Here is a 26972-nt window from a genome sequence, read left to right as displayed (position 1 = left end):
ACACAGTACATGCATACAGTACCCAACAGGGAAAGACATCGTCCCCTCCTCTAACACAGTACATGCACGCAGCACCCAGCAGGGGAAGACATCGTCCCCTCCTCTAACACAGTACATGCACGCAGCACCCAGCAGGGGAAGACATCGTCCCCTCCTCTAACACAGTACATGCATACAGTACCCTACAGGGAAGACATCGTCCCCTCCTCTAACACAGTACATGAACGCAGCATTCTTCTGTTCTCCTTTCTCGCCATGTTGCACTTCAATCCACAATGTTCTGTATAATTTTACAATTACTACCATTATGGGATCCATTCTACTAATTTGAACAGCAGGCTCAATTCTGTTCATGTTCACATAGGAACAGGGATTCTTGCCATGTGTACCTGAATCTGCAATACCAGGGCAGTATTCTGAATACCTGTATTCTAGAGCATCTACCATGGTATTCTGAATTCCACCAGGTGTTCTGATGTGCACACAATATTCAGAAGACTGCATTGTTCAGAAAAGTCACCTAGAAAAACAACAGGAATGTAATCCATTCTGTTTCTACAAACACAAACCAAAGAAATGTTTTATTTACCCGCAGGTTAAACATTTGCAGAAGGAAAAGTGGGGTATTAGGGAAACAGATGGACCAAAAGGGGTTGTAACAGAACACAATATTTTAATTGCCACTCTAATCGCTGTTCCAGGAAACAATACAAGCACTTGTCAATACCTCTTTCTTAGAGCACAATAACGTGTTATTGAAAGACTAATGATGTATATATTAATACCTGCAAAGTAGTCATGAGCTCAAAAAAATGGATGTTGTCATTGTGAAAAGATGGAATTAATATAGACAGTTCCAGCTGTGTTATTAATTATCACCCCAAACAGAAGGGATGGTTTATGTTTGTGAAACACAGGTCATTGGGGTTAAAATGTGAAACCAGAAACAGCTGGATCCAGGCTATGCAACCCCCACTAAAACAAGCACTTTGTATTCATTCAAGTGGATTAAGTTTGGACATTATATTGAACATAAAATGTATTTGTCTCTGTGAGTTGTAACACACTAAGGACGTACGGTTTTATAAATGAAGATATTTAACATACAGAACGAGCAATACATCTCATAATTCTGATCTACATTCAAGTGATTCTGTTACAGTACCTTCACAAGTCTCTTTATTTTCAAAATATTTACATTCTGTAACAAATACTACTACAAATATGGTTTACTATTACACTGCTTGGACTACAACTGCTACCAATGATCAACATGTCCATAACTTACTCCATAGGAGCAATATGCCATCAAACAAATCATATGAACACAATGCTAAATAGAATGTTGTTGCAAGTGTGATAGATATTTTTAGACTTTTTTTTCTGAAATAAAAATGCATTTTAAACTGATGTGTTTTAATCATTTCAGTGATGTGGTTTAAATTTTAATATGCTTTTATTTTTTGTACAAAATAACAAAGTACTGTATGTTAAAGTGTTTTTTTACTGAAAGTACTGGTTTTATAACTGGTTTCCCACCTTTGTTTTTCTGTCTCCACAGGTCGAAGAGTTTCCACAGCTAGCTGCCAGTCCACATATCTCCCCACGTTGTTGCTGCTCACAGTGGGTAGCATTTCCTCACAGGGCCAATGTCTATGGATTGTCACCGCACTACACAGACCCCAGGCGCCCACGCATACACCAGGACAGGCAGGAGCATCAGCAGCACCCAGTGAGTGCTACTGTTGTGTAATCATCTCCTAACAGCTGCTTATAGCCTAGTAGTGTTTGTGTTGTCTGTAATGCTTCCTACAGCCTATATACAAGTTTACCATAGTACATTTGCAGAGTGATGTTACAGTTTTCTAATGCTTCTACAGTGGGCGCGTTAAGTAAGTGAGCGGCTCAGAGCGAGAATTTCTCCGTTCACTCGGATCACTGATGAAATCCGCTCTGCAGTTCTGAGCTGCTCAGAGGGAGCAGGACTGAGCGTGCCGTTCAGTGGGTTCTTACACTGAGCTGCTCAGAGGGAGCAGGACTGAGCGTGCTGTTCAGTGGGTTCTTACACTGAGCTGCTCAGTGGGAGCAGGACTGAGCATGCTGTTCAGTGGGTTCTTACACTGAGCTGCTCAGAGGGAGCAGGACTGAGCGTGCCGTTAAGTGGGTTCTTACACTGAGCTGCTCTGAGCAGTTCACATGATGCGCCCACTGCTCCCTTACACAGTAAAGTATTATAAATGCGCAAATCACTGCACACATGACCTTCGTTGTATATGCTTGTACTTTACTAAGTTTTACTACCACAGTAACCGGTCAGAAGTTTATTTTTATTATTATTTTGTTTAATAGGTTTTCTCATCAATTTAACTGTCCAGAGAAAGCCTTATTTGTTCCCCTCTGTAGATGTAATCCAGGTATCTTCTACTGTATATTGTGAGGCAGTTAAAAAAAACAAAGCCTAATTCAGTTTATGTAACCCTATAGAAACACAACAGAATCGGAATATTGTCAGCCTGTGAAACAGCTGACATTCCACATTTCAAAGCAGCCTGCCAAAGCCATTTCCTTTCTAGGCACGTTTCTTGTTTTTCCAAATATTGATCTATAAACCCAAACCCTAAGCTAATAATTTCATCTGTAGCAGCTGAACACAGTTTAAATAAGTCCTCCATTTCTCCTGCCATGGCACAGATCCCCATTATCTGTATTACACAGCATTGCTATATGGACTCCAACTGTTAATCCAGAACGGCAAAATATTTATTTCATTCAACATATTCTGAACACGGCATTACATGGTGTTTTCATATTTCTATAATCTATAAACTGTCTTGTCTTATTCAGCCAAACTACCAGTGGTCTGCTTCCTCCTCTGACCGTCTTCCTGCAGCTGTTCAGCACATCCCCCTGAACCGCACAGCAAACGGTAAGGCAACAGTATCTTATGTTTGAAGTGCCACAAGCTTTTGAGCTGACATGATTTTATAGAAAAATGATTTGAACCTAAAAGTCTGGGATTAATGAACTGGTATAGAGTTAAACTGTATTAATCTGGGTCACTTGTAATAAAATGAAACAAGAACAAGCTATTTCCAGATGAGTTCATGGTCACTGTATAATTAATCCAGTATATTTCAGAAACTATTACTGAAGCTCTGCATACATTTCATGTTGGAAAAGGAGTTGACTAATAAGCCTAATTTCAACTACTGTTTTCCTCAATAAAGTACATTTTTTACATAAATGTACACACAGAAAAGTTTCTATGGGGAGGGTGTCATATTTTTACACATCATCAGATGATTGTGTTTCTGAGATTCCATTTGATTCCATGTGTCGGTCCAACAGCTTATGTACACTTTGTGACACTTAGTGAACTCTCATATTATCGGTAAACTTGCTGTGAGTAGGAAATATCTCAGTTCTCTTAACTAATGCATTCTAGCTGTTGTTTAGATTCACATTATATTATGTATACTTTTCCATTTCACTCATCGCATCCTGGGTGACCTCTTAAATCTCAGATGTTAAACACACTCCCATAGCCTCTGAGGATCTCACAACCTCAAACATGTCTTATCTCTAAGCACAGCTGGTACACCGACGTGTAACCATTAACCTGCAAGACAATGATATGCAAAGAGCTTCTAAACAACAAGAAGAATGCATTCGTTAAGATAACTGTGCTGTTGAATAGTTAATGTATGCATAGTGATACTGTAAATTCATAAGTACGTACACTGTCTCTGTGAAAGAAGGTCTGCATAATTAATATTCATGTTCTTTCATGTTTTTACAGGTATTGCAAGAAACGATAAAATATAGGAACATGCTGCCTCACTTTATGTTCATTGTATTGTGTGCAATACTGATTTCTGTTAAATATAAATGTATAGTAAATAGCTGTGACATTCAAATATATCAATTGTTATTTTTACAACAAAAAACTAATAAATTGAAACCTATTTTCAATTCTATTTTTATAATAAAAGACCATAGATTATGATGTGGAGTTGTTTTGTTTTGTAAGTTAAAAGTACAAGGCACATCATGTCCATTAATGATTTACAGATGTTCTGATCTTGGTAACACTTTACTTTATGTAACCGTTATAAGCGGTTATAATCAATCGCACAAAAAAAAAATGAAGAATGGCAAAAGTGTATAATAACTGTATTGAAAAAGCAAAGCAGCCACATACAACTGGTGAGACAGAAATATAGAGACAGACAGGCATATACAGACAGGCAGGCATATTGAGACAGACAGGTATATACAGACAGGCAGGCCTGAAAAGACAGGCAGACAGACTATATCCGTTATAAGCGATTATAAACAATAGCAAAAAAACCAAAACAACAATGGTAAAAGTGTATAATAGTCTATTTCTAATCATGTTATATAATTGTTAATAGCATCATTAACATGTTTATAGATTGTTTATAATCACATATAACAAGTCCCTAAACTAAAGGCCTCGCTTAAACACATCAGCTCAATTAAAACTGCTACACACTGTGCTCTATCGGTGCATTTCAAACCAATTGGGCTGGGGTTTTTTAGTTATCAATTTCTGTTTTTTTTTTTTTTAAGTAGATGCATATGGGAGTATATGAAAGCCTACTACAGTCTTCTAAAGGGCTTTTCCTCTAGTAAACAGATATGTGTGCTGCTCCAAAGATAGCCTACTTAACATGACCTGGCTTGTTTACTCAGGGACTAGCAGACTGTTTAAGAAATAGACACAGAGAAAATGGATGACTACATAGAAACAGACACAGAGAAAAGGGATGACTACATAGAAACAGACACAGAGAAAAGGGATGACTACATAGAAACAGACACAGAGAAAAGGGATGACTACATAGAAACAGACACAGAGAAAAGGGATGACTACATAGAAACAGACACAGAGAAAAGGGATGACTACATAGAAACGGACCCAGAGAAAAGGGATGACTATACTGAAGTGATACTAAAGTAGTGACTTTGACGTTTCTTATGATCCCACTCCTGTCATGACCTTTGACCTTCTCGATAATCTTTCTTATAAGAATCAGTCCACAGATACTCAGCAGCGCTTTTTTCTTTTCTAAATGTTCTGCATTTTTCATCTGGTTTATCTTGCCAACACTCACCTCTGACTGATCCACAAGACAGATAAGATTCCTCCTGGTCCATTCTCAAAAAACACACCAGATCACTCATCAAGTGGATTAGTGAAACTTGTTATTCTCCCCTGCTGTGGCATTTGCTGAGTATATTATCAAAGCATTTGTACAAACAAGGTGAAGACGTGTGAGATAATGTTGCATAGCAAACACATATTCATTGGTTTAAATAGAACTTTACTGTAGATGAATACATTCTTTGCCAAGAACACACCCGAGTTTATAATAAACAATATGACAGAAACATAGTCCACAGAAGTACTGACACGATTCCCTTTCACAAACCTGTTAAGGAAGTATGTTGAATGTAGTTTCTATGACCCAACCCTGGGAACTTTCAGAACTCTGTACCTGATATCATGTGACACAGAATGACACTGCTTTTACTCACAGTATATAATTTAAACTCGTTGTCTGAGTTATTTACTGATGTGAGCACCGAATGTTAACTTACATGTCTGCATTGCCTGGGGTATTTAGAAAGAATTCTGCCATGATGTACTCAGAACCGATGATAGAAGTAAACCTTGGGAAAGCGCTAGACACAATGGATTTGCAGCATCATACTGGAGTGCAGTAACTACGGCAGCTAGCTATGGTCAGGTAACAAACATCTCCTTCCTGTAGGCTACTCCTAATCATTCTCTTACTTTGAACACAAATCAAAACTGCAGTACACAGGTGTTACAAAATGATTCATTTTAGTTTATAGGCCATGAGGAATAACACTTCACTCTTAAAATAACACATTTTATTCAACAGTAGGAGTTCAGTTTTCTCAATTGAAAGCATAAATGAAATCTCAAGTCTTTTATGTAAGTGACTTTAACTGGTAGGCAGACTGAAGTGTTATGTGTAAAGACGTCAAACTCCTCTGAATTACACAATAAGAGCAACCAGCTAACTCGTATAACAACCACAGCCCGTCACAAGCTTCAAACCTGTTAAATCTGCTGAGCCAAGCATTTAGAGACTACAAGAACACTTCTGAATACTCAGCTTTGAACTTCCACCCAGATTAGATGTGCAATGCAAAGCCAACTCTTAACCCTTGTGGTCACTAGAACAGAAGTCTTCACGCTACACTATGACTCAATCCGTATCTTCCAACACACTTCTTTAGTTGGTCTTTCATTAAAACTATACATTTCTCTTAACTGAATTCCACTTGTAAATGTTTACAGTGGTATACCATCTTAATAGTACAACAAAGTGTAGAAAAGCCTTGTGAAAGTCTGGTAACACACAGATATATGGTTAACTTGGTAAAAGCCTTGTGAAAGTCTGGTAACACACAGATATATGGTTAACTTGGTAAAAGCCTTGTGAAAGTCTGGTAACACACAGATATATGGTTAACTTGGTAAAAGCCTTGTGAAAGTCTGGTAACACACAGATATATGGTTAACTTGGTAAAAGCCTTGTGAAAGTCTGGTAACACACAGATATATGGTTAACTTGGTAAAAGCCTTGTGAAAGTCTGGTAACACACAGATATAAGGTTAACTTGGTAAAAGCCTTGTGAAAGTCTGGTAACACACAGATACATGGTTAACTTGGTAAATGCATAATAAACATACAAATGACGGTGCGGGGGCTAACACACTGTCTGCTGTGCTAAGGAGCCAGGACATATACACACTGTATTTACTGCTCTGTGAGTGCATTGCTTACAGACAGTCAAGCATCAGCAAAGACAACTGAACTGCAGTCTCCATAGAAAACTGTTAGCACATACAATGGCTACTTGAAAGCCATTTCTGACTGGAAACATTTACAGTTGCTTTCTGTGATGCTGGGAACTGATAATAGAGCACAATTATTATTTAGGACTGGTTTAATGAACAGGGCATGTACTTCAGTTTCCTTGTCTGAACTGTACAGTGCCTGTGGCTTATCACTGTTATCAAACCATGACATTCATATTTATAGATTAAATACAAGATGAATTAAATAAGTCAATATACGCCATGCAAGTTGCAATTTCTAGTTGTGCTATCAATCTTTAGATGATAATGATTGTTATTATTATTATTATTATTATTATTATTATTATTATTATTATTATTATTATTATTATTATTATTAATAGTAGTAGTAGTAGTATTTGTATTGTTATTATTATCAACAATGCCAATAAATTGGAATTAAAATACAACTCAGCAGCAGTATTGCTGTCATACAATGATTGAATTGAATCAGCACCATTGGAGTACATTGTTTAAGTAGCCACTAGGTGGAGCCCTTGCATTAACATAGTTTGGTAATTTGCTTTCACAAGTGTTTGATAACAGCGTTTGCAGTTTGGTTATGAAAATTCAGCACACACAGGTAAGGGGTTAGGGTTAGTTACAGTCATTCCTATACATGTGTTTAGTTATTAAGGGCTCTCTTCAAAAGTGAACCACCTTCTGGCTGGAATATTGTAATATTGTAAGAAAGCTTATGTATTATTATTATTATTATTATTATTATTATTATTATTATTATTATTATTATTATTATTATTATTATTATTAGTAGTAGTAGTAGTAGTAGTAATAAACAAAAGAAGAAGCAAAGAGAAGGAATACTTGGCAAGCTCTAAAGACCATGCGCAGGGGTGTGGGACAGGTGCACACACAACATGCGGAGTCTTTTATTTGTTCCCAGTAGTCGGGTCCCCACAGATAATAAAATGCAAAGCATGGCAAGCAACAGCAAGGTTTAATGAGTGGCGTGGTAAGGTCTCCTGCTTTCGTTGTTCTAAAGAAAGTTTTTTTTTTAATCTTATCATGCAGTAAAGGTAGGTTACAATTGGCGTTCACCTTTGCTGAGTTTTGTAAATGACTCTTATCTTAGATCAATGTTTACCAGTGGATTACAGATTCCTACTTACAAAAACACAAGCAATAGAGATGATATCGCTGTAACTAAACAATACCATATACATAAGCTATTTAATATAGACAACGAACGGTTCAAATGCAAACGACAGACATCAAATAATCAAACATTTGGGATAAAACATAACACACAAAAGTCAATGAAGTCAAACACATCGCGGCTGTTTTTCAATGTACATGGCCCGGAGCCGGTCGGTTTTATTAGATTTCCTGTACAGTTTGCAGTCTCGTTTTAAGTAAGCTTGATTGAGTGTGTATTGCGAGGCCCTTTTGTATGAAGCACCTCCATGGGTCTAAGTAGCCTAGGCGATATAGCAAATCTCCTGGTGGTGCGGGCTGCCCAACCGTACAAATGAACACATTCTACAAATTGAAAAAAACATCTACCACCACAGGAAAACAATATGTGGGAGATCCCCGTGTTAGTGAGTATAAACTAAGACAAATGTTACACCTTGAAGGTGTGTGCCGTATTTCCAGTTGGCGTATGGAGGCTACAGTATGACCGTGTGTACTTTCCCCATGGTTGCAGTTTTACTATAGTTTTCCAAAAAGTTGTATGCAATAGTCACAACTTTTACCGGTTATTCGTGTGGATAAATACACAGCTTGTAGTTTAACATGAAGTTAATAATGTGACGGGCTTTGGGGGCAATTACTGTACATTGAAACCGCAGTATAGTTCCAGCTCGTAATGGAAAACTAAAAAGGAAATGATATTCCGCACCATCATATACCACAGTATTTGTAGGGCCACAGTACGTTGTTATTCGTATCGAAGTACAGCAAACAATCCGCCGTGTACAGCTGTAGTTATACATCTTAGAGAGCAATGTTTTTCATTTATAAAGTGATTTCAGACAGAGCCCTTTCCTCTGATACGCCTGGTCTGTAATCAGCATAAGATCCGCTTGGTTTTTGTTTATTGGGATGTGTGTCTGGGAGTGGTGGGCTGGTTTAGGGTTATTATGAGTGAGTCGAGAGGGGGAGTTTGGTGCGCCAGTTCTCCAGTCTCAATAGCATTGACACTGCAGGGGAGGAACGCTCTGCCAAATTTGGTATACTAAACAGATTCAGGACGCGCTAATTCCTCCAGATCTCTCTGACCAGCATCCCGACCCCTAATCCGATTCCCTTTACCATAGCTGACTCAAGGAATCTGCGAGACAGAAAAAGGACAGCTCTGCCTCTTTCTAATCCTTCCAAGGCATACATCGCAATTTATTTTTGATTTTCTTTCAACTGATCTGATTTTGTGCTGTTCACAAAACCAAGTTTGGAGAATCTGAAGTAATTGCACAGCTTGAAGAAACAAAAAAAGTTCGTGAAATCACAGAAGAAAAAAAAAAAAAAAGAAGAAAAAAAACCAAAACAACAAAAAAACAACCATTAAGGTAAGGGTATCTATTTTAAGATTTATTTTCACTTGTTCAAATTGCGTAATGGATAAAAACCAAACAGAATAATTGTTGTAACAACATTGATATCCAAATGTAATCTATTTCCCATACATTTTAGTATTTTTTTAAACGAAGCATCAGCATGATCCTGTGTCGAGGCTGAAGTTTGTGATTTAGCATTTTCTACAATGACTTTTGCTGAGCCAAGGATTTGGAAAACAGTTGGTTTATTAAGCGTGAAATCGTTTACCAGAAAGGGACTCCGAGAATAAAGCTAATTTCAAACCCATTTCATTCGAGCCGGAGCCAGGCGTAGGGGTCTATCCTTTTATTTTAAACGATGGCTTTTTTTTCAAATGAAACTAGTTCTGAGATCAGTAGATCATAGCTTTTTTGTTTATGAAATACAGCTTGAATAGTACTAATATTTGTCTGAACAATTGGAAAAGAAACCACCCTGTAACTGTTAATGAAAGCAATATGTAATGGTTAATGTATTTGTATTCATTGATTATGCAGTCAGGTTGGTATGATGCATATGCTAGTAGATGGTGTATTGTTGCGTTTTTGCTGAGCTATACTACAGGTGAAGGTTACAGTGTGAAGGGATTTCGATACTGCACAACGCGCACCTGTTTTTATCCAATTAGAACGTCGCTTCCCCACGACCAGTCTTATCTTATCGCTATTACAGTATTACACAAACACGGATGCCATTGTTTCATTTGCATTTGCCTTTGCTGTGGGAGGGTCTACGGTTTATTTCAACTGATTGTTTCTGCTGTATGTGTACCTTTCAAATGTGTCTTTCCAATAACGTTTATTTGTATTCCCAAACCATGAAATTCATTCAGATGTGTTAAATTGCGTAAAGATTCGCCTATATTTTATGCTACAGCTGGCTTTCTTTTCCCCCCACAATGTCTTAGTTTGTATTATAAAAACTGCGCAACCACTGCATTTTTTTTTATCCAAAGTTAAAAAAAGAATCCTGTAATAAAACTGAGATCACGCATATCATGTACTTCATCAGTCATTTTTTTTTTATTACTGTGTAAACAAAAATCATCATATAACATTTTGGTTAAAAATAAAATTGTGTTCAACATTGTCAATAGTTACGTTTACCTAGAGCCTATTTGTGAACAGCAGAAAGAGAAAGGAGAAGATCATAATTTACCGTATCTAAATCTCAATCTGCATATGGAAACTAGGGCTGAAAGAATAAAACAATTCAGTCTGGAATTGTTTGTAAGTTACTACTTATCCAGCAAAATACGTGGTATCACTGTCGCGTTTGAACTGGTTATACGGTCTGTCTTACATTTATTTGTACTTTTTAATATTGCGTATTTGTATGTTTACAATTACCAAAAAATAAAAAAAAAATTAAAAAAAAAAAAATAAACAAAAAACAACGGGCGCTAAAATTATCTCCCGGTACCATATACCGGTGGCTGAAATAATGTGTTTATTTAAAATAAAAAATAAAAACTTTTGATGGGTACTGAAATTAAATCATAATACTATTTCATTACTGTGTGGTCTAAAAAAAAAAAAAAAAAAAACATAGGATAGCAATTATCTAGATTTCTTTTGCATAGTTAATGCGTCTGAGAAGCTATTTTATACTTTGGCATCACAAGTGGAATGTTAATAAGGCCCATCCAGCATCCTTAGTATGTACATTCTATACTTTTTTGCCATTATGGATGCTGTAATAACGCTGACTTTAATGTTTTACAGCTGGGCTTTGAACCTATATTGTACACTGCATAGTTTTTGTTGTTTATGCATTTCAGATATGAATTATATGGTTGTTTGTGTTAAACTGACTACCAATTAGTAACATGTACAGTTAAGGGCTAGAAAAATATAACAACATATTATTATGATAACATGAGATTAAAAAAAAAAACAATCCTGTTCTGTACACTATGCGAAAAAAACGGACCAAGTGACAAATATCCAGGTGGCTTTATCTATGCATTTCTAAAATAAAGAATACATTCCTGACTACGTCTTGTAAACAAGATTAGTAATTATAATGTACACCACTGTGCTAATATGATTACAGTCACTTACAAATCACAGATTGGTGTATAATATTTTATTAACATTCATTACCCAATTCCACTGATTAGCACATCTATACCCTGTGGTTATTTGCAAACTTTAGTAGTCACTGTTGCGTTTCAATTTACGTTCAGGAAAAAGGTGATGTATCCCATTTTGTAATATGAGTAATATCTACTCATGATTTATTTTACTACCCAGATTGCATGATTTAAATATCCTGTCAGTTCCTGCTTGCATGTGGTTGGTAATTGTGGGCAGGATTTGAGAAACAACATCCTACGTATTATTTGGTGTTTGAAATCAAAGAAGAAAATACAAAAGTCTATTGTGCACTAAGCGTTAGCACACAAAGCATGCTTTAGTTGGTGTTTAATCTTTCTTCCCCAAGATTAATGCCTCAATTCTTTGTAAAGTGTGTAAGGACTTCTATGAGACTCGCATGGTTTTGTCAAGCTTCAGCACATTAATATTTATTACACTGTATAAGCAGATGGCACACCTGCAATAACCTACTCATGCAGTTAAACATTGGTGTGAGCTGGGGGTTGCATGTCTAGAATTAACCCACAAACACGATTCAATGGCAGGGCAGATGCTTACAGACAGCTTTTCTTTTATGCTGCTATAACTGTACAGCATGTTACATGACTTGTTCGTCACCACTTTCCTACACATTTCAAATAGAAACTGGTGGTTTTTTTGTCTGTACTTTCAAGTAGTTATGAGTCACAGTGAACATACAAAAGCCTACTCTCTGGATAGTGGGAGCAGAAAGAGATTCAACAGACGATATTAATTGATTTGCTGCATATTAAACTGGAATTAATGCTTATAACAATGAATGATATATGTTTGTACAGTATAGTTTGTAGGCTTCATTATTAAAATCATCATTAGTATCTTGAAATGAAGATAATTCGGATACTTGTATACAGGAATGTAATGGATGTGTCATTTCATATTACAGCCCAAATACATTTAGGCAGAAGTAGAGTCCTTTTTGTATATCATACGTCACAGCTGAATTTATTTGAGTTCTGTCAGAAACTGTGGTAGCTTTTATTCAGATGTGGTGAAATGATTTTGAATTGCCTGGAGTTTTGAACAGGGTTATTTATAGCTGAAAAAGAAGCTAAAACAAAGCTGACATGTCTGTGGCAGGCTCTGCCTTGAAATTATCCCTCTCCAAATTACAATCATGCATTCTCTGTTCTTTGTAATTAACACTAGAACTACCACGGCAGTTAAAATTGAATTTACTCTACCTATCTGGCAGATACAGGGCTGGGTGTTTATGACTTAATATGTATTTCATATGTATTAATTATCCTGACAAAGTATGGGAGATAATAAGGCAGATTTAATACCCTCATACCTAGAACTGCCAGACAAGTTATACAGTACAGCATTCTATTTGATTATTTGTATTTATCAGCCAGGACTGTGCCGGCGATGTACTGAACTGTGATTAGATCAGTCTGCAGCTCTTACATGAATTGCTTGTAATCTAAGGTGTCTATTGTAATTCAATCAGCCTTTTGTAGTGTCTACTGTCTGTCATGTGAGCAGCATCTCCTGTGATCTATTTTTAGATTCGCTCAGGTTACTATGTATGTCAAGATTTACCCAAAGGAATTCAGTCTTCCACAATTACACTGGAGAAAGTGAAAATGAGTCACCAAAGACTCAAGACTGCTGAGCTTTGAGTTACTACAGAATTTATCTGAAATTGAATCTGGAGACAAAAAAGTTGTTATCGCTGACAGTGATGAAACTGACTCTGGTGAAGAGCGGGTTTGCATAGGAGAATATTCCAGCAGTAGTGAAAGTGAGGACAGTGCCAGCGGTGCCAGGACCAAGTGCACGAAGAGAATTCGCCAGCACTCCATTGGGAACACCTGGACACAGAAATGGACTCGAAAAGGGACACAGAAGAGGACGTGGAAGAAGACGCGGTCCTGTCTCAGCCGCTTCACCTGTATAAGCCCCTGCACCTGTACCAGCCCCTTGTTGTGTGTCAGCCCCTGCACCTGTACCAGCCGCTTCTCATGTGTCAGCTCCTGCACCTGTACCAGCCCCTTCTCATGTGTCAGCCCCTGCACCTGTACCAGCCCCTTCTCATGTGTCAGCCTCTGCACCTGTACCAGCCCCTTCTCATGTGTCAGCCCCTGCACCAGTACCAGCTGCTTCACCTGTATCAACCCCATGCACCTGTACCAGCCGCTTCTCATGTGTCAGCCCCTGCACCTGTTCCAGCCGCTTCACCTGTATCAGCCCCTGCACCTACCAGCCCCTTCTCATGTGTCAGCCCCTGCACCTGTACCAGCTGCTTCTCATGTGTTAGCCCCTGTACCAGCCGATTCTCATGTGTCAGCCCCTGCACCTGTACCAGCCCCTTCTCATGTGTCAGCCCCTGCACCTGTACCAGCCGCTTCTCATGTATTAGCCCCTGTACCAGCCGATTCTCATGTGTCAGCCCCTGTACCAGCCGATTCTCATGTGTCAGCCCCTGCACCTGTACCAGCCTCTTCTCATGTGATAGCCCCTGTACCAGCCGATTCTCATGTGTCAGCCCCTGCACCTGTACCAGCCCCTTCTCCAGTGGTAGCGCCGGCACCTGAGGCAGCCTCTCCAGCGGTAGCGCCAGCACCACCAGATATTCAAGAGGTTGGTCATGATGGCACTGTTTGACATTATAAATCCTGGCTTCCACGCTGCAGGAAGAAGGGCTCAACAAAATGTTTTGAAGGAGGTTTCAGGACCCACTCCATACACAAATGAGCATATGCTTCGCCACACACAACGCTGCACTGAAGCTGAAGCCCACCAACAACTAAATGATAATTCCTGGTCAATGCCCTTGGAGGAATTGGAAGCATTTATAGCCCTATTATTTGTTCGTGGAGAATATGGTGCTAACTGCCTGTCGCTGGACAGCTTGTTGTCCAGTAAGTGGGGACCTTCTTTTTTTCCCAGAGACAATGGCACAGAATCACATTTTTGTGTTTCGATTTGAAGACGAGCCCTATATGGGCAAGGATGAGACTCGCCCAGCTAACCAAAGGCTGGGTGACAGTGTGGTACGTCAGCTAATGGGACCCCATTTAGGAAATGGGAGAAATGTTACCGCCCACAATTTCTTTACCTCACTGCAATTGGCAAAAGCGTTGAAGAAAAAAAACAAGCCTGGTGGGAACTGTAAATAAACAAAGGAGAGAACGGCCACCATCTGCAGGAGACCTGCAAACAAGCTGTACTCCACCACAATTCTGAAGCACTCGGACTGCACTCTAACATTTTACAAGTGCAAGCCGAGAAAGAATGTCATTATGTTCAGCTCCCTTCATCTGTCAGTTACCATCGGGACTGGTGAAAAAAACAGGAGACTGTGGAATTTTACACTACAACAAAGCATGGACATTTTAGACCAGATGGCACGGAAATACTCAGTGAAAGCTGGGTCTCACAGGTGGCCTGTTCATGTGTTTTTTAATATATTGGCTCTCGCAGCCATCAACTCTTTTATTCTTTACAAGGAATGCACGGGCAAGAAGATAACAAGGAGAAATGACATATTGCAGCTAGCCGAAGAACTTCTCCAGAAACATTTTGAACAGAAAAAGAGTGCAAAGAAGGTACCTGCAGCTGAAGGTAGCAACCCCGGTCCTATCTGCAAGCGACAACAATGCCAGGTTGCCAAATGCAATGGTAACAAGACTCTTGATAGCTGCACCCATTGCACTAAGGCAGTGTGTGGAAAGTGCACTGCATATGTGGGGAAGCGCAACATCTGTGTGGATTGTGCAAACACTTAGGCTTCTTTGATAACATGCTGTGCTGTTGCGATTGTATATAAAACCCATTTATGTTCAAATGTTTGTTACTTATTGATAGTTTCAGTTGCGTATTTGCGTTTTTTTTATGTGTGTATATAAACCCATTTTGTTTCAGTTTTTGTTACTTATTTACATCATTTTGGTTGTACAGTTTCCTATATAAATAATGTATCTGTTGTGACAGGGTGGCCCGGGTGGTGATGTCTGGCCAGAGACAGATACCACACACACAGGTACTCGGGGGAGAAAACGCACTGCAGCACCGTTTTTATTGAAACAAAAATAAATACAATATTTAAACAAAAAACACTGCTCACAGAGCAAAATAAAAAGGTAAAAAACTAATCAAAAATTGTTTTTAGTTTTACTTTTGTTTCTCTTTCATTTCTTTTTCACTCCCGTAGGGTTTTATACTGCTAACCATCTCCAGAATAGCAACAAATGAATCAATCAATTAACTCGGGAGACGGACGGACACAGGGTTTTGTGGGATGGGGCTTCCCCATCCACACTGCCAAACAATAACAAACATGGCTTCGTATTTTAAAAAAAATACAAAATACATCCAAATCAAACAGTAACGAAGAATCACTCATTTTAACTAACACAAAACTATACATTTGAAATCATAATAGATAGTGTTTTTTTACATAAACACAAAATGCAAACACCTGTTCAAAATAAACATAAACAATGTATTTTACAGCAGGGCTTTGGCCTTCGTCCTGCCACACCTGTACATACACTTACTTCTTTTCAAATGTATGTTTTTAAAAAAATATATCGTTTTTTGCAGTTGCACTTTATATAACATTTATTTATGTTTGGGTTGTGCAGATGTTTCATATGAGGTGCCTGAATAAAACTACGACTTATATCCGATTGTTTGTCCTTTCATTATAATATGTATGTTGTTTTTAATCCCGCGGTCAGACTGACGCTCATGGTAGTTCTAACTATGCGTATAACTCCGGTAGTCCCAGTGTTAAACATTAAGCCTTATTTATTCCAGATGCATTGCTTCAATCTGAACCCCTGCAGTTTTCTTTTTGTAAACCATGTTCAGGACTCCAGGACCTGCTCACAGGCAGAACCTGAGGTTAAACATTCCCATCCCATTTGTGCTCTAGAACATATTGGCTACATTGACATTGCAGTGCCTGTCAGCATTGCCTGTTATACTTTATAATGAAGAGGATCTTATTAAAGTGCTCGGTTTATTCCATTGCTTTTCATGTTGTGTTTCTGTATTCTCTATAGTTTGAGTTATTTTGATACAATGATCTGTAAACAGTGAATATAACAGCCCTAATTACAGTAGGATTTTAATGACCTTCTGTCCTGTTTAGACATAGTTGGACCACACTGATTTTGATTTTGAGTTAGAAGGAGATGTGCTTTGAAATACATGGTAATGTTGTCATAGTTTTTGATTACAAAAATATATTTGTCCATCCAAGACTAATATGAATGAAAATTATGGCAGAGGGTCATGATTTAAAAAGTCCCAACGTTATGTTTTAGTCAAGCATGTGAATATCAGATTGATAAGTGTATCTGTTTCATGCTGTATGAGATTTTCACAGCCGAATGTTCCTTTGACTGAAACATCTTTTAAAATCAGAATTTTATGGCTGAATGAAGGGCATATTAAAGAAAAACACGGCATTGAGGAGAAACAATGTATTTGTTCCAGCTGGCAGCCTACGGAATCCTAATTATTTATTAAGTCTGATTCTGTAAAATGTAAAACTGGAAGTAGGGAAGCCCTGTTATGTATAATATGCTTTATTGAAACACAAAAACAGGAACAGTAGCTGAGTTTTATTAAGTGTTTAATCTACGAATCAAATGCAGCAAAAGTACAGATAGCTAAAAGGCAGAAGGTGACGTACTGAACAGGAGTTCATTAAAAGGGCATGCCTTCACAAGCAGTACATGTAGATAATCAGCTATCATTATTCTGATTAAATCAGCAGAGATTTACTTCCCATCATCTTCGATTAATGTAGCAAAATCAGTAAACAGAGTGTTTTATTACACAGAAGATCCTTTTACACTTGGAGGATGCACAGTATCTGCTGACTTTGATGGTGCATGTCAGTGGTCCGTTTTGTATAATTGAACACGATTTTCATATTCAGTATATTCATCTTTTTCATATATAACCACTCTAAAATTAACCTCTGACATTCTGTACTGTAAATAAATTATAACCAGGTTTTTGATTTATACTTTTAAGACAGAGACACTAAGATCTAGTTTTGGAGACTAGCCCCCTTTTATCCTGTCTTGTACCTGGCTGTTTGTGGGTGGGTGGATCTGTTGGCATGGTAACCTATAGGTACGTTTACACAAGCACAATTATTCCAGAACGAGCAGACAAGAGGACCATATTCCGGAATGTTTTAGTAGTGTAAACGCAAGTGAATGCGCTCCGGAATCCATCCTCTTATCCTCACAAAAGTTGAGTTCGTATTCCGGACTGAGAGGACAAGAGGACGGATTCCAGTATACTTTGCGAGTGTAAACACGCTGAGGAAATATTCTGACAAGATCGGAGAAAATACCCATCAGGCTGTGCACGCCAAGCAGCAACGTCATCACAGTGCTGCCTTCCCATAATTCATAAACACAAACAAGAAAATAACTTCCAAGTCCTACCATCTAAGTAAAGTTTTCAAATGATGGTACTTGATGATGTCGTCATTTTCTGCACAGCGTCAGCACAGCGTCAGCACATCTTTAGTTTACAAAGTGCACATGCTCAAACTCTTTTCCTGAGAGAAGCACCCCCTACTGTTTCATACAAGTGTAAACGCACCGTTCCGGAACAGATTCCGGAACGCACCTTATGTCTGTTAAATGAATATATGAACTAGTAAGTGCTACAGCTGAGTGACAGGGATTATTTAAAGTGAATATAGCTTTCTCATGTCATTCATTTGATATCCTGCCACTGAACTGCACTTGGGTGGTACATCTGTTGATAATTGTTATCAGTTTACACGCCCAAACGTTTCTTTTACAGGATGAAGGGTTTTCCTGGGCTGCTGCTGCTGGTGTTTGCAGTCGGGGTATGGACACAGAAATTGCCCACCAGAGATGAGGAACTTTTTCAAATGCAAATTCGGGACAAGCCTCTTTTCCATGATTCCTCTGTGATCCCAGACGGAGCTGAGATCAATGGATACCTCTTCAGGGATACACCCAAAAGGTATTGTTACATTTTTACAAGAATTCTGGCAACATTTGGCTTCCAGTGTAGAAAGACTACACAGTTTCACCAACAATTACATATTTCTATTGCGTGTTTTGATTGTCAATTTGTGACTGTTCAATTTCAATTTACATGCCAGATGCTTCAAAAGAACTCGCTGACAGAATTCCTCAAAGCACACAAAGCAATTTGTTGTAAAACTATACAGTATATAAAGGCCTGTCCATTGTTCTATAGAAAATGACAGTTATAATGACATAATGGACCCAGCTATTTTATACAGTAACAGACTTGAAAGTGAGAATGTTCTTGCAGTGCTGTGCTGTAGCATGCTGCCTGTAAGCAAATGTTCCATTCATCAGTCCTGTCAACTATCGCCCTAATGAGCCCAACATACTTCTATGTAAACAGGCCAGTCTACCAGAATTGATTACCATTAACACACTGCTCACAGATGGATGAAAAACTTCACACTGCATGCACATCTGTGTTTGTGCATAATCACTCATCAGATATAATAACTTCAGTAACATATACACTGATAGATCAGGAGACAGCTTATAAGAAAGCAACCCCCTCGCTGTGTAACAGTGGAAGCTTGTAAAACAATGCTACTCTGCTTATCATTACATGTAATTGTAACCATGGCGCTCTTGTATAAAGTCTGCTTTATAACTCGATTCCCTCAGAGTTGTGGTAACAATACAACTCATTAACCCTACTGTCTGCATTTCCCCCTTTAGGTATTACATTGTTGTGGAAGAAGACAATACTCCTTTGTCTGTTACTGTGACGCCGTGTGATGCTCCTCTGGAGTGGAAGCTGAGCCTGCAAGAACTTCCGGAAGAGTCTAGCGGAGAAGGCTCAGGTAAGAAAATCCATGCAATATTCTTAAACAGCTGACATAAGCACGATTCTCACAGGACTCAAAATCACCACATCAACAGGTGGTTTCAGAAATTTTTGCCAGCATCGGTGGAATTTAGTCCCGTGCAAACCCTCCATTTGTTTTAATCACAGATCATTTTCACAGAGGTCCTCTGATTGTTTTACAGGACATCGGGACTTTCTGTAAAATGTCAAACTCAAGCATCCTGTGTCTTTTCACTTCTGTGCGAATTGACCATGCCAGTGTTGTTACAATTGATACAGCATTTCCAGGGCCTCAACAAGCAATACCAGCCTTCACAATAACATGTAATCTAATATTAAAATTGGTACAATCTGTCATGAGATTCTACAGTTCAGTAAAACGCTACGATTGGCCATAACCAAATTGGGGACGGGCGAAAATACAAAACATAATTCTCGACTCTTGGATGCTTTTAACGGTGCAGTTGAAGATATGTATGGAAATACTGTACATATCACTCAAAGGATGAAATGGTTATTGCAGCTTTGGAAAAGAAGTTACAACAAAATTAGTTATTTAAACCTGGTTCATTGTTTACAAATTATGCACAAAAGCTCCTTCTCTGGCCACAACATCGCATTTCATTTTGAATTTACAGACTTTCCTTGATGAAAACGAATCCACATCGGGAAGGTTACTAGACGTCCTCTGCTTTTGACCAACTCAGAGGACATCTGGTTTTTAGTCCTGTGGAAATCATGCTATAGTCTACCATATATACAGGCAGGCCCAATATAGGTACTCCCTTAGCACACCCAGTAGGGTTCACACTGGGGATCAGAAAGTGATGAATCTCATAACAATCAATTTGTTTACAATTCCTGTGGTGGTATATTCATAATGCATTATCTGGTGTCTGTGTAAGAGATGCCATCTCGTACAGTTTGGGGTTCCTGCTGCTTGAACGTGCAAAATGATATCTCTTACTGTTTAATAAGAGATGTTATATACATACTTACTCATTAGAAATCAGAAAAGGCAAAGCTTGTACTCGGTAACTGCTATTAAAGTGTTTTTTGTTTTTTACTTAGAATTGCTGTATGTTGCCATATTGTTCAGTGCAAGGGATGCCTTGTGTAGACAGGATAAGATACAATGCAACTGTAACTGTGATTGGTTCATTCTATATATAATTAAAAAGGGTTTCTTGAGCTGGAAACCAGGCAAATGATTAGTTGCTATTCTTCTTTTACAGGAGAACCAGAACCACTGGAGCAACAAAAGCAACAGGTCATCAGCGAAGAAGGCCCAGAGTTGTTCTCATACAAAGGGAATGACGTGGAATCATACATGCCATCCAGTTCCCCATCTGGTTTATATCAATTAGAACTTATTTCAACTGAGAAGGATACACATTTCAAGGTGTATGCCACCACAACGCCAGAGTCGGATCAACCTTATCCTGAGCTGCCATATGACCCCCGAGTTGATGTGACTTCTCTTGGGCGCACCACTGTTACCTTGGCATGGAAGCCTAGCCCCACTGGGTCTCTGATGAAACAACCAATCCAGTATTGCGTGGTCATCAACAAGGAGCACAACTTTAAGAGCCTTTGTGCTGTGGAGGCAAAAATGAATGCAGATGATGCATTTATGATGGCACCTAAACCTGGACTGGACTTCAGCCTGTTTGATTTCTCTCACTTTGGATTCCCATCAGAGAATGACTCTGGCAAGGAACGTCCATTAATGAGTAAATCTGCTGCTACAAAATCTCGTCTATATGCTGGCAAACAAAATCTAGATCTTCAGAAAGTATGTATTGGAAATAAGAACCTCTTCACAGTGTCTGACTTGAAGCCAGATCTGCAGTACTATTTTGACATTTTTGCAGTTAACACTTACACAAACATGAGCACTGCATATGTCGGCACATTTGCCAAAACTAAAGAAGAGGCCAAGCAGAAGACCCTCGAACTGAAAGACGGGAAGGTCACGGATGTGTTCATCAAGAGAAAGGGGAGCAAGTTCTTAACATTTGCACCTGTTTCCTCATTCCAGAAGGTTATGTTTTACATTCACTCTTGTCTGGATGCCATCCAGATCCAAGTTAGAAGAGATGGGAAAGTTCTGCTGTCTCAGAACGTGGAAGGTGTGCGCCAGTTCCAGCTGAGAGGCAAACCCAAGGCCAAGTACCTGATACGTCTGCGAGGAAGCAGAAAAGGTGCTTCAATGCTGAAGATTCTTGCCACCACCAGGCCAAACAAACAGCCTTTTCCTTCTCTCCCAGAGGACACCAGGATCAAAGCGTTCGATAAGCTGCGCACCTGTACGTCGGCAACCGTGGCGTGGCTAGGCACGCAGGAGAGGAACAAGTTCTGCATTTACAAAAAAGAAGTGGATGAAAATTACAACGAGGAGCAGAGAAAAAGGGAGCAGAATCAGTGCATGGGGCCGGACACCAGGAAGAAGTTTGAAAAAGTCCTCTGCAAATATTTTCATAGCCAGAACCTACAGAAGGCTGTCACCACGGAAACAATCAAGGGGCTAGAGCCCGGCAGATCTTACCTCCTGGACGTTTACGTTGTCGGACACGGAGGGCATTCAGTCAAGTATCAAAGTAAACTGGTTAAAACAAGGAAGTTTTGTTAATGACTCTGTACAGTATAATAAATAAAGTTTATTTAACTCTAAGAGATATTCTATTAAAGAGCGTATACAGACTGACAACTTGCATAACTGACAGCTTGTGACAGTGTTTGAACTGTGTATAAAGATATCAACTTGTATATTTATGTTTACATTATTCAGTGGTTGTTTGGACAGACTGAGCCTGGCGCTTCCAGACTGCATCTGGCACTTGCATTAACACAAGTCCATGCCAGAGCATCTCCTTCAGTATGAGGAGGAAGGCAGAAGATGTTCTTGAGAAAACTTCTCCATCTCTGCATGAACTGAATTAAGTCACTTAATAGTACTAAAAAACGCAGAACTCTGCATTTCAAACTAACTGCCTGGTTATTGACACAATAAGCAAAAACACAAGATAAAAATGTAAATTATTTATACATTTTTTGTTTCTTTGTTTTTGTTTTGTTTTATGATTGTAAACTATTCCATTCATAAGAGCCATCCCCATTGAAATGTAGTTTTTAGTGTTTGCTGGACTGCGTTCTTGCCAGTTACATTTGCTATTGTACATTATTTTCAATTTTAACATTATTGAGTTAAATGTTTTATTATGTCCATTTATGTACAAAGTTGTCTTACAAATATTTGTGTACATAATTAAATATATAACATATAATTCTCTGTCTAATTTTTGGGGCTGAGAGGGTAAATTTAAAGAATCTGTTTATTACAAGAAAAAAAAACACATTATTATTATTATTATTATTATTATTATTATTATTATTATTATTATTATTATTATTATTAGTAGTCGTAGTATTAGTATTAGTTTATTTAGCAGACATCATTATCCAAGGCGACTTACAGAGACTAGGGTGTGTGAACTATGCATCAGCTGCAGAGTCACTTACAATTACGTCTCACCCGAAAGACGGAGCACAAGGAGGTGAAGTGACTTGCTCAGCGTCACACAATGAGTCAGTGGCTGAGCCGCGATTTTAATTGGGGTCCTTCTGGTTACAAGCCCTTTTCTTTAACCACCGGTCCACACAGCCTCCTATCATGTACATTTCAATAAAGTTAAGAAATACTATGTGAAGATATTCTTATATGCCATATTCTTTATATAAAATTAACATATACGGAGGATGCAGTGGCACGGACATGCAGATGTGAGGATGCATGTATTATCACACTGTAACCAGTTCATATTCTAGCATTGTTCTGAAAACTGAATGTGAGGATGCATGTATTATCACACTGTAACCAGTTCATATTCTAGCATTGTTCTGAAAACTGAATGTGAGGATGCATGTATTATCACACTGTAACCAGTTCATATTCTAGCATTGTTCTGAAAACTGAATGTGAGGATGCATGTATTATCACACTGTAACCAGTTCATATTCTAGCATTGTTCTGAAAACTGAATAGTACTTTCCATTATTGTTTGTTTTTCAGTTATCTTCATGAAAGTAGAAAGCATTAAAACTCCTTGACAACACACCCCGTGTGCAGCAACACTACCACCTTAGATCTTGGAGCCTGCTTTTTATTTCATTTAAGCCACTACTAGCTCACCAAATTCCCTACTCAGTATTTAAATGACAAACCTATATGTCAATGACGCAAATGACAGTGATTACATCATTTCAGGACTTCAGTCAATGGATAGGTGGGATTGAAATGTAAGGCGGAGAAAAATGAAACATACGTGTGTTCAGGAGATTTGGAGAAAGATACATTTAATATAACGTAATAATAAAGCAATTACATTAGGACGAAGAGAAAAAAAAGGAAAGTTAGAGTTTAATGTAACCTCATTTTTTTATGTATACTGTATTAAATTATAGTTTAATTTACCCTGTTATGGAGGATATTTTATGCCAAAATGAAAAATTAATAAATATATAAATACACAAATAAATTAATACATAAATAAATAGTTGAAATAATATATATATATATATATATATATATATATATATATATATATATATATATATAGACATGTATTTATTTATTTATTAGTGGGGCTTGTGAAGCAAGAGTCCCCACTTTAAATCTTCGACATACTTCTTCTCATTCTTTGGCACGCTACTCCTCTTACACCGTTTAAGCTAAAAACACTGTTCAAACTTTAAAACGCGTAGACCGGTCTGGAATAGTGTGCTTGTATACAACTTTTTGATATATTTTATACTTTTTAAACTATTAAGCTTTTTGTCCTTTTTTGTCCATCTTCATTCACTTTAATGGGACTTTTTTCAACATTCTAAAGCTCCCCATTGTTTAAAAACTCCCAGACTTCCAACATGCTATTTACTGTAAACGATGTAACTTTTGACACAAATCAGCTACTTTGACCACTTTCCCAACAAGTAAGACAAAAAGTTAGAGCATATGGAATCCTCCTCTACTTCTCTGCTATTCAAATATGAAATCAAAACAGAAATAACTTTTACCAATCAAGAGGTACACCTGTTTTAGTAACCGCACCAACTACGTTTTCTGTGAACTTTTAGAAATAACTGCCGTTTTGACCACTTTCCCAACAAGTTAGACAAATACTTAGAGCAAATGAAATCTTCCTTTACTTCTCAGCTATTCATATATGAAATCAAAACAGGAATGGCGTCTACCAATCAAGAGGTACAGCTGTTTTAGTAACCGCATCAACTTCTTTCAGTAGGCTACTTCCCACTGTTGAATTAACTGTCATAGAACTTTGAGAAATTTCATGACACAATTATTAACAATGTGACTTTTGACACAAATCAGCTACTTTGACCACTTTCCCAATAAAGCAAGCCCCACAACTTGTAAAGTTACCATCTGGTTAATTTATGTATTTGTTTATTTATTTATTTATTTTTCATTTTGGCATAGCAGCTACATAATCCCTTTGATCCTCTAATATCGCAGCAATCTCTAGCAGCACATTGGGCTCCATCTCCAAAGAAGTCAGAGTCACTGCGCCCACACCACAGCCTTTTCATTTTAGACAGAGCCTGGACTCTTTGAAACAGACGGAACCACTTCAGACAGAAAATACTCAATCCCACCACATCAATTCTTTTCATTTTTCATACTGTCGGAACTGGGATTTTCGGACTGTTCTCATTCTTCCTGGCCAGTTAGATTTTTGCTCAGAACATGAACAAACAGTTGAAAAGTTAAAACACCATCACAAAAGCACTCCCCGATGGTCGAAAAAGCTTTGATATTCAGGGACTGTAATCGACTGAATTCACTGTTACTGAATAATGGGAACTATAAGATATTGTTTATTACAGAATTCACACAATAAGGACTTCCTGTAAAAATTGTATTATTTACATTTCCCCTCTCAGCCCCAAAAATCAGACAGGGAATTACCCTACACAAATTTAAAAATGGTCTCAAATAAACTGTAGAAAAAGCAGCATATAAAAGTGTATTACACAGAATTTTATAGCATAAATTTACTAGTAAAAATAATATGCTCAGAACGAAACAAAACATTAGATAGTTGAACAGAACTAACTCTGGATGTGCTGAAGGAAACCTGGGAAGAGGAGGAGCTACCACTGTAAATGAGTGTGATCACATACAGTATGTCCCTAAAATGAGGGACCAGCTGGCACGCCCTAGCACATGAGCACATGGGGAAGTCTCAAATTGCTAAAAAGAAGTGGTACGATCAGTCTGCCCAAAAACGTGCCTTCCTGCCCAGGGAACTACTGTCAAGTGTTGTTGATGTTACCAACAACTGAAAACAAGCTGCTAGCAAAACGGCAAGGTCCATACACAGTGACTTGGAAGACTTATGAAATTTGCATACCAGAGTGCCGGAAACCACTGCAAGTTTTTCACATTAATTTGCTTTAAGAAGTGGTTAAAACACACAGATCTTGCCGCAGAGAGCCTGTACATCCAAGCCATTGAGGAGGAAGAGGATTCCACAGAGCAGCATTTCCTGGGACATCATAAAGAAGGGGAAGTGGATTTGCAACATTTGCCTCAGGAAAAACAAGAAGAATGGCTGCAATGTCTTCCCACCAACTTGTTTGTGGAGAAACCAGGACGTATTGATGTAATCCAGCACCAGATCATTGTAAAAGACAAAAATCCTGCTCGTCAAAAACTGTATCGCAAGAGAGACTCTTACCCGTCTTGAAAGAGGAGTTGGAGTGATGCAGGATTTGGGGGTAATCGAACCTTCATGCAGCGGATGGTGCAGTCCTGTTGTCTTCGTTCCCAAGAAAGATGGATTCTGTATTGACTTTCTCAAGACCAATAGTATTTATTAGGCGCTGGAAATCCCACCTCTGCCACCACGTGTGGCAGGGTGGCTGGGCGGTGACGTCACAGCAGAAGAAGGAACTAAAGCACTGACACCAGGCACTGCAGTTTCAAAAGGAAGACGCGGCTGGCCGCCGTTTTATTTACAAATAACAAAAATAAATCAAAGGTTTGAACAAAAAGAAACTTGCTCACAGAGCGAAAATAAAACAGGTAAACAAAACAAAATCACAAACACAAAATATACGAAACACACGTCAGGCTGAGCTGTAGCCTTCACTTATCCTGTGTCTTTTTAGTCTCTTTTTAGTCTCGTTTTTCTCTCCTCGCTCTCTCCACTCTCGCTCCTCATACACCCACCCCGCGAGCTGGAGAGCTGCAGGCTTTTATATTCAGGTGACCATCTCCTGATTAACAACAAAATGAATCATTTAATTAATTCGGGAGATGGACACCTTCTGCACGCTACTAAACAAAACAAAAACAATCGGCTACGCCGTCCTAAATACATAAACAAAACAATAACAAAACCAGCGGCGTTTCACCGTCATATTCACAATAACTAAATACAGAAATAATAAACAGAACACACGGCACCTCGCCGTCATAAATA

The 26972-nt window shown here is 38.4% G+C and overlaps 2 protein-coding genes across 3 annotated transcripts in view; both read left to right on the top strand.

Moving 5' to 3' along the window:
• LOC117409014 (TNFAIP3-interacting protein 3-like) overlaps nt 1-4006 on the top strand; it is a 30630-nt gene extending 26624 nt beyond the window's left edge. Inside the window, exons 11-13 of the mRNA XM_034014513.3 lie at nt 1562-1732; nt 2845-2926; nt 3800-4006. Coding sequence (XP_033870404.1) covers nt 1562-1732; nt 2845-2926; nt 3800-3825 — 279 coding nt within the window. The 3' untranslated portion in view covers nt 3826-4006. The remainder of the gene's footprint in view (nt 1-1561; nt 1733-2844; nt 2927-3799) is intronic.
• A 1609-nt stretch (nt 4007-5615) lies between these two features.
• Nucleotides 5616-22751, top strand: LOC117408851 (protein NDNF-like). 2 transcript variants are annotated; one of them, XM_034014208.3, is made up of 4 exons: nt 5616-5774; nt 18403-18588; nt 19335-19459; nt 20700-22751. In XM_034014208.3, the coding sequence occupies exons 1-4, from the start codon at nt 5767-5769 to the stop codon at nt 22094-22096; spliced, it is 1716 nt and encodes a 571-aa protein (XP_033870099.2). In that variant the 5' UTR covers nt 5616-5766; the 3' UTR covers nt 22097-22751. The 2 variants fall into 2 exon arrangements, with proteins under 2 accessions (XP_033870099.2, XP_033870100.2); XM_034014209.3 differs by lacking the exon at nt 5616-5774 and adding an exon at nt 8901-9450.
• Nucleotides 22752-26972: the final 4221 nt, after the last annotated feature.

This window comes from Acipenser ruthenus, chromosome 2, assembly GCF_902713425.1.
Source record: "Acipenser ruthenus chromosome 2, fAciRut3.2 maternal haplotype, whole genome shotgun sequence".
Classification (NCBI taxonomy): Eukaryota; Metazoa; Chordata; class Actinopteri; order Acipenseriformes; family Acipenseridae; genus Acipenser; species Acipenser ruthenus.
Note: the sequence above shows the minus strand (reverse complement) of the source record. Positions and strands in the feature narration are given on the sequence as shown.